The sequence below is a fragment of the Chaetura pelagica genome, unplaced genomic scaffold, assembly GCF_000747805.2.
Source record: "Chaetura pelagica isolate M959 unplaced genomic scaffold, ChaPel_1.0 scaffold205, whole genome shotgun sequence".
NCBI classification, from domain to species: domain Eukaryota; kingdom Metazoa; phylum Chordata; class Aves; order Apodiformes; family Apodidae; genus Chaetura; species Chaetura pelagica.
The window spans coordinates 1,790,806-1,805,350 of record NW_009953318.1 but is presented as its reverse complement, the minus strand read 5'-3'; the positions used below and the strand labels follow the sequence as shown (position 1 = coordinate 1,805,350).

At 41.4% G+C, this 14,545-nt stretch overlaps 1 protein-coding gene across 2 annotated transcripts in view; it reads left to right on the top strand.

Moving 5' to 3' along the window:
- ZMIZ1 (zinc finger, MIZ-type containing 1) overlaps positions 1 to 13,710 on the top strand; it is a 156,712-nt gene extending 143,002 nt beyond the window's left edge. For both annotated transcript variants that reach the window (XM_009998124.1, XM_009998123.1), the window contains exons 17-20: positions 506 to 753; positions 3,560 to 3,723; positions 9,315 to 9,563; positions 13,298 to 13,710. In XM_009998124.1, coding sequence (XP_009996426.1) covers positions 506 to 753; positions 3,560 to 3,723; positions 9,315 to 9,563; positions 13,298 to 13,405 — 769 coding nt within the window. In that variant the 3' untranslated portion in view covers positions 13,406 to 13,710. The remainder of the gene's footprint in view (positions 1 to 505; positions 754 to 3,559; positions 3,724 to 9,314; positions 9,564 to 13,297) is intronic.
- Positions 13,711 to 14,545: the final 835 nt, after the last annotated feature.

Below are 14,545 nucleotides of genomic sequence, written 5' to 3'. Positions count from 1 at the left end.
CTTACTCATTTTTTTATATCCAAGAAACAAAGAGATATGTTAATGAGTACTGAGATAGTCATGCCAAAGTAGGTCTTAGTGATTGAACCTGAATATTCTCTTTCATGGCTCCTTTTGGTGGAGCTAGTGAATCAGTTTTCATCTACCTAATAGATCTTGTTTGGGTAATCTCTTGATGGCAGCCTCACCAATGAAGCAAAGGGAAGAGTGAGAATGGAGGATTAAGTGCTTTCTCACATTCACAAGTAGTCCCTCTGTTTCACATGTGTCAGACCACATAGGTATGTTTGGATTTCATTGTGTGGATAAACACAGAAATGTACTCTCACAGTTGCTGTTTTTAAAACTTGCTAACAGCACACATTTGAGGAGTGAAAGATCTAGAGGTTGTATTATAGTAGAGCATTTCAGAACATTTGTTGCCATGCAGATTCTTACAGAAACTTAAGCAAAATTGATTAAAAAATAATAACTGACATGCGAAAATTTTCACATTATTTTACAGCTCAGAGTTTGAAGAAGTTACCATTGATCCAACTTGCAGCTGGAGGCCCGTCCCTATAAAATCAGATATTCACATCAAAGATGACCCAGATGGCATTCCCTCAAAAAGATTTAAGACCATGAGTCCAAGCCAGATGATCATGCCAAATGTGATGGAGATGATTGCAGCTTTGGGTCCTGGCCCATCACCTTACCCATCCCTACCTCCTCCTCCAGGAGGCAACAACTCCACCGAATATGGTAACCAAGGTTAGTTTTACAGCTTTGTGCACCCACCTGTGGTCACTTGAGAAGCCAATGGTTCAGTCAGCTTTGTGATTCAGGTCATTGCATCCCCAGACAGATACATAATGAAAAGAAATTATATGGCTACAGTTCTGAAATTCTGCATCAGTCTTTCATTTAAGATTCATCTGTTTGGAGAAAAATACATTTTAGTAAGAAAATCAGTGCTTGTCATATTTATTGCCATGCAGCCCTCAAATTACAGAGACCTGACCCATTAACCCTGATAATCGGGCTACTAAGTTTAATTTGTGGACAGTTGGGTGATGTGTGGTAAAGTGGATGACTTTAAAAGAGATTTTAACTGCTTTGCCATGACCTTTGCATTAGAAAATGACTTTTGAGTTCCTCTGCCCATGTCCTGCCTGAATACAGGCAGTGAAGATACATTTTCAAATTACTGTTTTGTTGTGAATATAATGCAGTTATGGTGACAATTCTGAAAATATGAAACCAGAGACTGTTTCTTTTGCAAGTAATATGATAAGACTCAGTTCATCTCTGGGAAAAGACCAACTGTTCACACCATTGGAACCGCCAAATTGATTACAAGATGATATATGTGCTTGTTGCAGGAAGTTGACGAAAAATTTAGATTGCATGCAAAATATGGTTAATTTGCTCCAATGACGTAAAACTGATGACAGATGATAAAACTTTTTGGGTTTTCAAACAGATGAATTATGACTATAACAAAGCTAAGAGCACTGAATGACAGTTTTTTTCACCCGCTTAGTAGGAGTGAAGTGCAGTCAGAGCCTGAGAACAGAGCGCTCTCTGCTTCATCAGCTTTCTCGCTCATAATCAGGAACAGAGAGGGTAGTGATGTAAAGTGGGGTTTAGGGTTTGTGTAACAATTGCTGCCTAGACTGTTAGTTCCCTGCCTTTCCCTATGGATCCTTTAGCTTTTCAGAGCCCTGGCTCATCAATGACAGGTGAAACCCCTGCTCTCCTGTTTCCCTTGCAATGGACATATCAGAGCAGAACACTAGGTCATCCTAAATGTCTTCATAGGTTTGTCCCTCAGCATGTGGCACTACTCTTTCCTCAGAAAAGGGCATGTTGCTGCATGGCTGTAAATCCCTGGACATCCTGCATCACATCTTCATTCTCCATCAATATGTGCCCTGAAACTTGGTGTTTACAGTTAGGTGATGTCCTCTGATTAACAGTACTCTAGAGCAAAGCAGTAACAGCATTACTGCTGTGCTTTGTTTGTTTGTTTGACAGTGAGCATACTGAAGTTCAGTTTGCAAATAAGAAGTACTCAGTAACACAAGACCTTTTTCCAGCTCCCTGCCATTAAATCTTGCCTAAGCAGCAAGGCAAGACCAGCTATATTCTGTGAGACTCATCCAGTTTGCAGATCAACAAAATGAGAATTAATATGGCTCTGCAGTATTTACATGCTAGATCAAAGTCCTGACTTCTCTGAGAAATACTCTTACATGGCTAATGACTTCATTCCTCTGTGATTAAATTTCTGCTTGTGAAGCTGTGCTAAAGAGCAAATGATGCAGCTACTTCAGTTTGTCAAACTCTCTTCTGGATTTCAACATGTAAAGCTGCTGTACTTCTGCAGACAAACTGCAGCCTCTCTGTGCATGCTTCACAGCTATCCTGTTATTTCAGAGCTCAGTATCATCCACTTCAGTGGCTTCTATGAAGTAGCTGAGTGGCTTTAGTTCAGTTTTTGTTGTTCATAGCAAATAAGGTACTGGAGTGCCTAACAGAGGGATCTGGACAGGAAAAATTATGGAGAGTAAAATCCCTGTATTGGGATACATGCTTACTTTAGAATTCAAGTTAAAATTGCTGAGCTGAGGTGGGATGAATAAAAACATGCCAACGATGGTCATACAGTGCTTGTCCAGGGACTTCAACCTTGTTGCTAGATAGTGGATGTGTGGGGGTAAATCCAGATAGTTTATTACAAATTGGTGTGAAATTTTGGTGCTTTGGAAAACATAATTTCAGACTGAAGTTAGGTGGATTTAATAAATGTATTAGTTTTTCATTATGAGCATGTGTATGCACATGCTGAAAACAGAAGCTATAGGCAGCTACTTTTTAACTGAAAACTAGAAGAATAGATCCAAGAGGGAAAAATTGATGTATTTGAAGACAGACAAGTGAATTTTACTAGGTTTTTTGGGAGCAAGAATTAAATCACAAACTGAACTAGACATGAAGGCCTCTTCTGTGTTATCTTAATGGAAGTTGCCTGCTTATGCTACAGAAGAAGAGGTAAAATTGGTGCTGTTCTATGAACTGGTACTGGGGAATCTTCCTTATACAGCTCTGTCAATTAGCTTAATCAGAAACTGAAGAATTGCTACCATTTTACTGAGTGTATAGAAGCATACACATAACACAGTCCTGTAAGTATTTTGGACTTGGACAGTCAGTTGCAGTTGCACTGAGATGCTTCTAAATGCAAACGTTCCATAGAATTTAATACCCCTTCTACTTCTCAGCTTGGTTAAGTTTGTGTGGTGACTTCACAGTCATTTTTTAAAATGTCAGCAGTTTTCAATTAATTACAACATGTACATGAATTATTAAAGCAGCCAGTATTTGAAAGCTGAGAGCCATTTTTCCCTTCTGATTCCCCCAGCAGCAGGGGGCACAGTGTTGTCATGCCTGGCATGGCACTTGCCCTGTGCTGTGCAGGGAGGATGCCATGCCTGGCAGCTTTTGCAAGATACTCCAGGACATCAGTGTTGGAAAACAAATAGTTTCTTTCAAATCACATCTGCTTCTCTTTTAGGCAACAGTTACCAAGGCCATGGCAATTTTGACTTCCCGCACGGGAATCCCGGTGGCACGTCTATGAATGACTTCATGCATGGGCCACAGCTGTCACATCCCCCAGACATGCCGAGCAGTATGGCAGCTCTTGAGAAACCTCTCAGTCACCCCATGCAGGAATCTGTAAGTAATGGTGCTGTGGATGTGGATTATCTTTTACTGGGGGCAAGGAGCTCTCATCCAACTAATGGACTTGCCTTGTGAAGAGCTTTTACTTTTTGTGGAAGTCTGTGAAATAGAGTTGTCCTGAGAAATACCAATAATACTATTTTTAGTTTCTGGCCATTTCGAGTCTTTGGAGAAGCATTTCTGAGCTTTTTTAATTTTCATTTAAGCTTATTTATCTGGAAGTGACAATCTGGCTCAGTGTGCTTGTGTTAATGGTTGTCCTTGGCTCTGACACCTGATAAAAACTCAACTTCATTCCCTAGGCCACCAGGGTCTGTGAATATCCATCTTCAGCAGATAGCTTGTTACAGCAGGAGTTTGACTGACATCAAAGCAGGGACAGTATCTTCCCTGGCTTTGTCCCTGAGGGCAAAATTTGCATCAAAGCATTTTGAGGGGGAGTTCTACCCAAGGAGCATGAAAGGCACCTTTAAGCTGTTGAGAATAGGATAAGCCTGTAGATGGCTTATGTAGATGTAGACACTGCCACTGGCCTGCGAGTGTATCAACATGAGACTACAAAATGGAGCTTCCTTAGGTCTCAGCTGGAGAGCCAGAACTCTGCACTGAAGAAGCAGCTTGCTCAGATCACTGAGTTTTATATACAGAACTTTATGTATCTCCAGAAAATGCAGTACTGCAGCAGCCAGGTGATAGAAAAGCTACCAGCAGCATTTAGCTCTGAGGGATGGCTAGCCATCTATTTTAGCTTGGGATGGGGGGAAGGTGTGTGTGTACAGCCTTTTATTTTCATTGAAGTTACAGGGCAAGAGCTTTATAGTGTGCTGTTACTGCACAGGAAGGGTGTTTAATTTGACAAGTCATCTGTGCCGTGTCTTTAGTGAATACTAGAAAGAAAGAACAATCTCAGAATATAATGAGGACATGTGGTAGCAGATGCTCAGTAAAGGCCTACTCGGTCAATGGCTTCTCTAGCTAGCAGTGGGTTTTCCAAGAAGGATGGTGAGAAATAGGAAGAGAGAGGCGAGACAGTTCTTAGTATAGCTTGGAAAGAGCTCAAGTAACACAACTGTCTGCAAAGGAAGAGTCTAGAAACCACAACGACATTACCACTTTGCAGGCTAACAAAGGACAGAAGAAACATGCTGTAAACTTAATTTTACATTGCCAAATACCATATGCCCAGTGTAAAGAGCGGCCTGAATTGTCTGCAACAGAACTAACCAGCATTAGAATATAGTAGTGAGGGGAAATATTACCAACCTGAATTACTCACAGCTGCTTTCCCTGGAATCAAAGCCACAGGGAATTATTCTTTGCCCCCTGTTACCTAATACCTGCCTCTTGACTTCATCAGTTAACTGCTATACCTTTGCTATAGTGGTTGTCCCAGTAACATTGCTGAAATGGTAGGATATTAAGTGGTTGAATATGAAAGTGAAGAATCTGTGGCTTTCTGAAAATAGAACTGCTCACAGATGGACAGCAAAGGTGAAAGTTGATGAAGGCTGTGCATGTTCAAGAGCTGTAAGAGAGTCTTTGGGAAATGTGTTAATAGATTATTGGTTCTGTGGGCCAGTTTGTAGAAAATCTGATACTTAATTATGATTGCTGGCAATTAAAGTAAACCTTTGCCTCACTTTTCCCTTATTTATTGTGATATGCAAGCTATACTGTTTGGGAATGGGAAGCAGTGCTAAAGCAAGGATCCACCTAGTTCATGTTAATGCCCCATTTTCTATAATGAGGATCAGTTTTCAGGTCTGTTAGTTCAAGAGAATTAGACTGACCTTGTCAACACAGCCATGTAGTCTTCAGGCCACATTTACAGACTGTTAGTGCTCTCTCACAGATTTATCATTATTATAAAGTATCTGCATTCCTCTTTCTTTTTCTCTTTCCTTTCTTCTCTCAAAAATGAGCTGGTTTTCTGTAGCAGACAGTCAGAAAAGGCAACTTTAAAATGACTGCTTTTAGAGAAATGCATGCTATTAACACTTTCCTAAATTATGCAGCTGAATGTCTTTGGACAGATATCCCTGTACAAAAATAACTCTAAATCACATTGCATAATTGAACTAAGGTTTTAAAATGTTGCCTGTTCTCTTGTCTGGCTTTCTGTCATTTATTTTTACGCATCTAAGGTGTATTTTATTTTCATCTCCTATTCACATGGACCATTTTGTGTTTACAGCGTGAGTCAGGAGCAGATATTTGGTCTTTTTAGGCCCAAGATCTGTCTCTAACTGGAGCTGGATGCTCCTGAAGAGATACTTAGTTTTTCTATTTTGTAGATTTATGTGGCGGCCCTTACATAACTGTAGGCAGAGAAAACTGATCCATCCAGACATCACTCTGTGGGTTACTTCAGGAAATACAAATCTGTTAGTTTAATGTACGTAGGGCCAGGTAACCAAGGCTGGATCATCAGAACTACCTTCTCTCAACACTGCTGTTCTGCTCCTGTGAAAGAAGAAAAAAATCAAGACCTGAAATGTGGCTAAAAGTAGTATCTCTTCACCAGCGTAGTGTGTTGTGAGAACTGTAGAACAGACGCTTCTGTGGTGGTGTAAGATCGCTACAAAATAACTGCCACAATTGCATAATGTTTGTTTTCAGAAACTATAAACAAGATTTAGACAAAGGTGAATTCAGAGTTGACTTGATCATCACACCACAGTTTCATATACAAAGGGAGGTGATACAAGCTAGTGCCACTATAAAAAGCCATTGCTCTTCTGTCTGTTTTCACTTTTCCTCTCTCTGACACGAGCACAAGTGTTACTGCAGCCATTAAGTGATCTGGATCTGGGTGCTGATGTGATTTAAAACTAATTCAGAGGAGGGAAACAAAAAAAAGGTTAGCTTTCAGTTCCCCAGTTGAGTTCACTGCATGTCTGCAATGATGCACCCGACCACAAAGGCATGGATGGGAAAAATGGCTGAGAGCAGCAGTAGGGCAGGATGGCATCTTTCAGCGGTCCTGCCAGGTAGCCCAGCAAAAGAGTTGGTAAAACTATAATCCCACCAATGGGCAGTTATAAACCATTGACTTAATCAGCTGATCTTTTTTTTTCACTATCAGTTTTCTCCTGAGATGAAAGGGATATTGTCCTGCAGCTGGCAGGTCCCATTGCCCTACGGCTGTACATCTTGGCACTCCTGAAGGTCACTGTGGGGCTTGGAAAGAGTTGTGGTGTTTCGTGGCATTAAACTGAAGATGCAGTTGTGTCTGCTATAGGCTCTTCTTTTACAGACTGTAAATGTTTTAAAAGTACCCAAGTTTATGCTCCTAAAAACAAGTCTGGAATTATCTTGCTTTGGAAGCAAAAGGAACTTTATGGCTATATATTAGGCTCTGACTTCACAGTGTGAGTTGGTGTTTTTAAAATAAAATTATAGGATTTGCAGACAGATGGATTTTAAACCTGCAATGGCTGTTTAAGATTATGGTGGCTCGCCGTCTTCCCATGAACAATCGCTCCCTATCCAGTCATTCTCTCGAGGCCCGAGATACTGCCTTATCAAGTAAACATTTATATATTAAGAATGCTTGCCTGTAATAGTGCCGATTTTCTAATATGCTTATTTATTTTGAAATATGACTGAGCACATTTGAATGCCTCTTGGTTTAAATAATTATTGATGCAGACATGCCAGTGTGACTTGCTTTGTGCATTCAGGGATGAATTTAAGAGACTTTTCAAGATAATCTTGTTTTATTTTGGGTTTCTTCTGGAAACTGCTTTCCTACTTCAGCAACACTGTGTTAAATTGCTTTTTACTTTTTGTTATTATTAAGCTTTCTTAATTTCCACATGTCCACATGTTGCACATGTTCTCAATGAATGAAGAAGGAAACAGTACTATGTGGACACACATCTACTTTCACTTGGACTTCTGCAAAGTTTTTAGGCTGCAGATTCATTTACGTTAAATGTGAGCAGATTATGTATAAGTTTGCCCCCTAGTTAACAAAAATAATATTGTTGAATACCTTGAAAGTAGTAAAACTGATCCTAATGGAGAGAAGAGTTTTTATCAGTACTTTTTAACAATTTATTTAAACTCTCATTTGAGAAGGACGCCCAAATGCACTGTTGCAGATAGAATCCTGCTTGTTCCCATCAACCTTCAAACTAATAAAGTATTGAGAAGGACCTTTGTGTAGCTGAGTACAACTGTTCCAATGGATCTCTAGGTTTCAATTTTCATAAGAGTGGTGAAATGTCTTTTTAAAATGCTTGTTTTTGTAATTTTTCAAAATTCTGTGGCAACATTTTAATGGAGTTTGGCAATAACCTCCTGTTTGCTTTCCAAAACTGAAAACTAAGGTTAAAATAACCTTGCAGCTTACTGGGATATGAAAGGGTCAATGCTGACATAGCATTTTGCTGGTTTCTGTTGGCTTGGCTGAATGAATTTCATGCTGTTGTATGTATCTGTTATTTTATTTCAGCTCCACTTTGTGGCAATATGTAGCATTCCTCAAAAAATGTAAACATTTTTTGCATCTCCATATACCCAATTAGCATGAGACATCTGATTCTGAAGCATTCAGACACTTGCTTCTCATGGCACTAAGGTCAGGCCCCAAAGAATCCATTAGTATTAGATGAGACATGCAGCAGAAGGAAGAATTGGGCTTGTGCATTTTTGTTGCTTCTCTGTCATGTGAGAAAGACTTTTCCCCCATTCTTCTGTAACAGGCTTTGGAAGATGCATGTGGTTTGATAGTCTTTTTCCCATGGAAAACATGCTAGAGAACTTATCTCTTTTGCTAGAGAACTTATTCATGGGATGAATACAAAATAGAAGTGTGATCATTAGCTTAGTTTATGTTAATGAGTTGTATTTTGCAGTCATCCGGTATGCAGCCACCTACAGGGCAGGGACCTCAGCAGCTGAGCTGGCTTGGTTTTTTGTCAGCCATCAAAACCCATTAATACAATAGAGGAAAATCTTCAGCCCTTAAAAGAGGTGTTGCATTCTGGGGAAAAAGAGGGGAGGAGTGGGGAAGGGCTGATATTTGCAAGATGTTTGTAATGAGCTGAAGCATGAATAGGCAGCAGTGTCAGGAAGAAGCTCTCCAATAAGGAGCTGAGCAGGAATTATGCATTTTCTCAGTTAATCAGTCTCCTGGCATAGGGATGGTTATTCAACAAATCTGCCATTCTTTCATGGAATTTTTTCGGGCAAAAGCATGTGCCTTGCTAATGCTGAGCAGCACCATAAGCCTCCTTCCCTCCTCTCTGGGGTTCATTATTTTGCGTCCTCCAGCAGAGTTTCCCACATCACAAGGAAGCAAACCAACAGCACAAATTCAATGTGTTTATCTCTTCCTTGCAGATAACCTTCAAAACATTGAAACATTCTTCTGGCATTGGGATATGGAGTTTTCTTTTCTGATGCCACTTTTTATTTCTTTCTTTGGGTTTTTGTTTGTTTGTTTGTTTTGTTGTGTGTGTCTTTTTAAAATTTATTTAAGTTATTTCTTTTTGTAACATGTGGTTACAGAGTCAGGCACCGTGAGCACTGTACTTTGTGGCCTCACTTTCTTTTCCTGCTTTTTTCCTCCTCCGCAGATCCCTCATCCCGGCAGCACTGATCAGTCCCATACTTCCATGCAGCAAGGTTTGCACGTCCCTCACCCCAGCAGCCAGTCAGGGCAGCCATTACATCACAGCGGGCCTCCTACCCAGCAGTCCCGGCAGCCACCCCCGGCCGCTTCTAGCAACCATCCACACAGTGACCTGACCTTTAATCCCTCCTCAGCCTTAGAGGGTCAGGCTGGTGGACAGGGAGCACCTGACATGCCGGAGCCCTCGCTGGATGTAAGTCTGTGTCATACTCTCATCTGCCTGCCATAGCGTGTGCTTCGCATCGCGGGGGGAGGGCGGGGAGGGCGTGGGGACGGGGAGCTGCTTCCACAGCACATGCCATCCTTTCATGCTTTGGAACGTGGGCGCAGGTGCTGCAGCTGAGGTAGCAGGGTGCTCCTGGCTTGCTGGGAGCTCAGTTCTGGTTGGAGCAGCTGCATGGCGTGCAAGCTGTAGCCTTTTCCTAGCCCCAAGGCAGGCATTTCTTCAGACAGCAGTTCAGGCACCAGGCTGGGAGCCATCTCCTGCCTTCCCTCTCATCGCTGGACGGGGGCTCCCATGTGCTCATCTAGACCCCACAGCCGTCACAGTGCCTGAATAAGGGGAAGGATGCAGCTGAGTGTGGTTCTGACTGTGGCAGAGCTCTGTGCCAAGTGAGCTGCACACCGAGCCCGGCAGCATGCCCTGACCAGTGGGAGGGGGATCTGTGCTGGCCCATCCTGTGGCACTGTCCCCACTCCCTGCGGCCAAAGCCAAGCTGTGCCCATCCACACCTGCTCCTGCAGGTAGCTCAGCTGCACAAGTTCTTCTCAGCACACCACATAGGAAAGTAAACAAGGACATCTGCTGCCTCCTTAGCACTACGAGAGAGAGCTAAGTGCTCACACCTAAACAGAGATCAACCTCGTTTTAAATCCAAAAGTAATCTTCAGTCTCTTACCATCCAGTCAGCGGAGTTGGAAATAAATTATCTGAGGTATCTGTCTGGTTAGCTACCTTCCTCCTCAAATAGAAATTTCCTTAGTGCTAGGACTGGATTTTCGTTTGAGTCGTGCGTTTCCATATGTGTATCTTCTGTCTGTTCAAAGCCTGCTGCTGCACAGTGTCATTTTCTTAGAGAATTGTTCACCTCTGTGAATCAGATTGATATCTGTGTGTACTGTTGCTGTATGCTTACGTCCTCCCTGTCACACACGGTCACTGTGCCAGCAGGCAGCCCTGCAGAAGGAATGGAAGGGGCTAGGGATGGATGCTCCAGTTACAGGAACAGTGCTCAGTGGACTCACTTCTATTTGAACCAGACTGCTGCTGTTTCATACAACAGTCACATGCACATCCTTTGGGAATGATAGTTCTTGTGGCAGTTAGAGTTCTGAACCCTTAAGGACTCTGCATGAGCAATATTAATAGGTGAAGTAAAAATGCATTTTTTTTTTCTTCAAAAAGTGTGCTGTTACAGGCCAGGTGAAAAGCAAAGTAGAAAAACCTATACGTTTATCACAGTACTGTGGTTATCATTGATGGCATGCTGGAGTCTTAATGGGAGGCTGAACTTAGCTAAATGAGAAGGCAAGTGCTGTACAGTGTGAGAAATGTAGTTCTTTGAAATATCTGTGAGCTCACTCATGACCAGATGTATCATTTTAATGGGTTTAACTTTCAGTGGCTGTGTTGTGGAGCCAGGCTGAATAAAGTCCCATGCAGCAAACCAAATGGGACTGTACTATGCGCAGCCTGGTTTGCCTCATACTGACATAATCACATTCATTCTTTAGGAGTTTGGTGTGATGCAGTGTAAGGTTTACCCTGGGTTAAAGATATATACCTGTTATAGATACAGATGTAGGTACAGGTTGTCTGTACTTGTACCTCAGACAGCAGAGGCACTAGAGTCAAATGACTGGTTAGACTTCTCAAGTGTTCTCTTCAGAAGCACTGGTTGCACCTCTCTAAATTCTGCCCCTAAGTCTGGCGTGTTCTCGTAGCTTCTCGCCCCTCGCAGCCCTTGCCACTCCTCTGTCTCTGACCTCTGCTCCAGCACAGCACTCCCAACTGCCAGCAAGTCCTGTCTGAGGTCTCTGGTTTCCACACCAGCTGGGCAGGAGGCAAGCTGTGCTGCTTGGCCCCTCTGACCAGAGCAAGCTGAGGTCCCCCTCAAAATTTAGAAGACTCAATCTTCAGGAGATATTGAGCATATTGTTTAAAACTTTCACTTTTCTTAAAAAAAAAATAAAAAAAAATTAAAATCCTCTGTATATATGAATGAGTCTCAGAGATATTATGTTAAAAAATTAAGAATTGAGTTGTAAAATCTTAGGACAAATTCAACTGGCTTTTTACTCTCTACACGTTTGGTGGTGCCACGGTTTTCTTTTGGGCTTCTGTTGCAGGTATTCATAAACAATTACAGGAACAGGTGAAATATGTTTAAAAGCCTTATCTCTTTAGTCTGGTATGATGACAGTACCATTTTTACTATTATTAAAAGGAAGTGGTATTTTTAAAAAAGCTTTCTTTCTGGGAGATTTTGTTTACGTAAACTTGACACATGTTTTTCAAAATGCTTAGGAAGTAATAAACTGCTTTCTGCATTTCATGTTTAGCTTATTGAAAAATATGTTTTTCCATATAACACTAGAAGATGAAGCAGCATTTGCACAGGATAGAAGCATAATAGAATAGCATATAATAGAAGAATATAAATATATTTACATGCTAAATGTGATGCTGTCAAGCTTTTACAGTATCTGAAAACATACAACAACTTGAAATTAATGTATCATGCCTACTATTAAGTTTGTTAGAACAGTCCATATTTTTCTGTCTTTGCTTCAACACAACACCGAATATAAAGGGAGTTTATTACAAACTCTTCCCTGCTGTTTTTTATGTATTACATTTTTACTTTTGATAGGATATGGTGAGATGCAGAATAAACCAGAAAACATGGCCTGGTACACAGCCCCTGGGTTATGCTTTGCTTGTTATCTGTCAGATCAAAAGGAATCCGAGTGATGGTTGGAAAAACAAAATTCTCTATTCAAAACACAGTATTAAGAAAAATATAAACACCTCCTCCCCCCACAACTATTGCTTTTGATACTTTAAAACATTGTGGAGATGAGCGTATCTTCTGTTGGATGGGGTGTTATGCCCCTGACCCTTTAACATGTCTGGAATTGCATGTAATGCTGTAGTTGTAGTAAGTACTTCAAACACTGTAAACTGTCACCATCACATAAAGGAAAAGGACTGACCCGTTGCCTTGCCACTCCTCCTCCTCATTTTCTCTCTTTTTTTTCTATTTTTTTTTTATTTTCTGGGCTAGTTCTAACCCTAGGTGAGGCAGAGCATGCAGCTCCCTGCCTCCTCCAGCTCCCTGCCTCCTCCAGCTCCCTGCCTGCTCCAGCTCCCTGCCCCAGATCTTACATCAGCGCACAGAGGCAGGAGAGGGTGGCTGAGGGGTGAGGAAAGGACAAGGCTGCCTCTTTCTGTAGGGATGGAGGCTTCAGGTGATCATCACACTGACATGTGCGAGTCAGATAACCCGGTCTTTATTGATCTGCCTTAAAGCTCAAATATGTATTACTCAAATTGCTGTTTCAACTTTTTATTCAGTGTTTTACATGAAACTAACATACAAAATGAGCATTAATCAAGAACTTTCTGTCAGCATTGCTAGCCAGGAAATACACTTTGTTTATCAATTAACTTTGTGATGGGGAGGTTGATTTAAGAAACTGTAATTGAGGTGGCAATGTAATTCACAGATGAAAGCTGAGTAATACAGACTTTCACAAATAAGTGGATACTGCATCATCTTGGTATTAGGTTTGTGTCGTTGTCTTCTGATTTATTTGGATGTTTACATATGAAAGCCAGTTTCCAGGAATGTGTGGTGTTTAATCCCTTTTTTTCTATTGTGTTTCTGTTATCTGTAATTTTCCTTTTATCTTTATATTTTATAGCTGCTTCCAGAACTCACAAATCCAGATGAGCTGCTTTCATACCTGGATCCTCCTGATTTGCCAAGCAATAGCAATGATGACCTTCTGTCTCTCTTTGAGAACAACTGAAACTATACATATTCTCCCATCCCTTTCACTTGTTCACACGTGTGTGGCTGCACAGCAAGGAATCTTAACACTCCTTTTCCACAAGAGAAGAAAAAAGCTCACAACTTGATCCAGTGGTGCACTCCCTGCTTTCTTCATCTCAGAACTGCGTTTGTCAGCTCCAAAAACTGTGAAAGTGACGGGAGAAAAACAAAAATACAAAAAAAAAAAAAGCAGTAATCTCCAAGTCTGCTGTGCTACACATGACAAAGAAGCATAGACAGTTGTGCAGCTGTTGGAAACCCCACTTGTTGTTCATCCTATAGAGAGAGAGTTCTGTGATAAACATAGTGTGAAGTATCTTGGCAAAGGAAGAAAAGACAGCAAAATGGACCTGTCTTTAATTGACCCATCTCAGAGTGTCCTTCCAACCTGTGTTCTTCCATTTTTTGAAACTGTATCCCCCTCCACCCCACCTCCCTTATGCCCCCTTCCAGCCACAGGTTTGTGTTGGGAGTGATTGTCCTGCCCACACATGAAAAGAAAAACAAAAATATTTACAAAGCTCAAAAAAGCACAAATCCTACAGTCAAGTGGCAAATATAGGGAAGACATAAAGGCCCATGAGAGGAGCCAGCAGTTTAGCTAATGTGACTTCAGTAATGGAGTCCTGAGAATCTCCAGGCTGCAGCCATGGGTGTGCATATTTCTGCAAGTGCAGGAATCTTAACCACCTCTTTGCAGAGGATTCCTCTGGCCAAACACATAGATTGGAAACACCCAGGAAAAAAAAAAAATATTAAAATATATGTTTGCTATGTTTAGGGATTTTTTTGTGGTTTTGGTTTCAAATCATACCAGTTGTGGCTGCATTAACATCCAGCTGTTGAGATAGCTATAATAGATCTTTTTGCCATGTATGTTTATACAGAATGGAAAAGGGGGAGGGGAAATGCAAACCAAACTGTTCCTATTACCAACAGCCTCCTGTGCCCCAAGCGGTTGTGTCACCACCTGTACTGCACAATACATAGTAAGACGGGTTGAAGGCAGCAAGGAAATCACTGCAGGATGGAGGGAGAGGAACGCCACTACCTGCATAACTATTTTAAATAACAGGCTTGAGAAGGGGCATTGACATTGGACAGACATCTTACATAT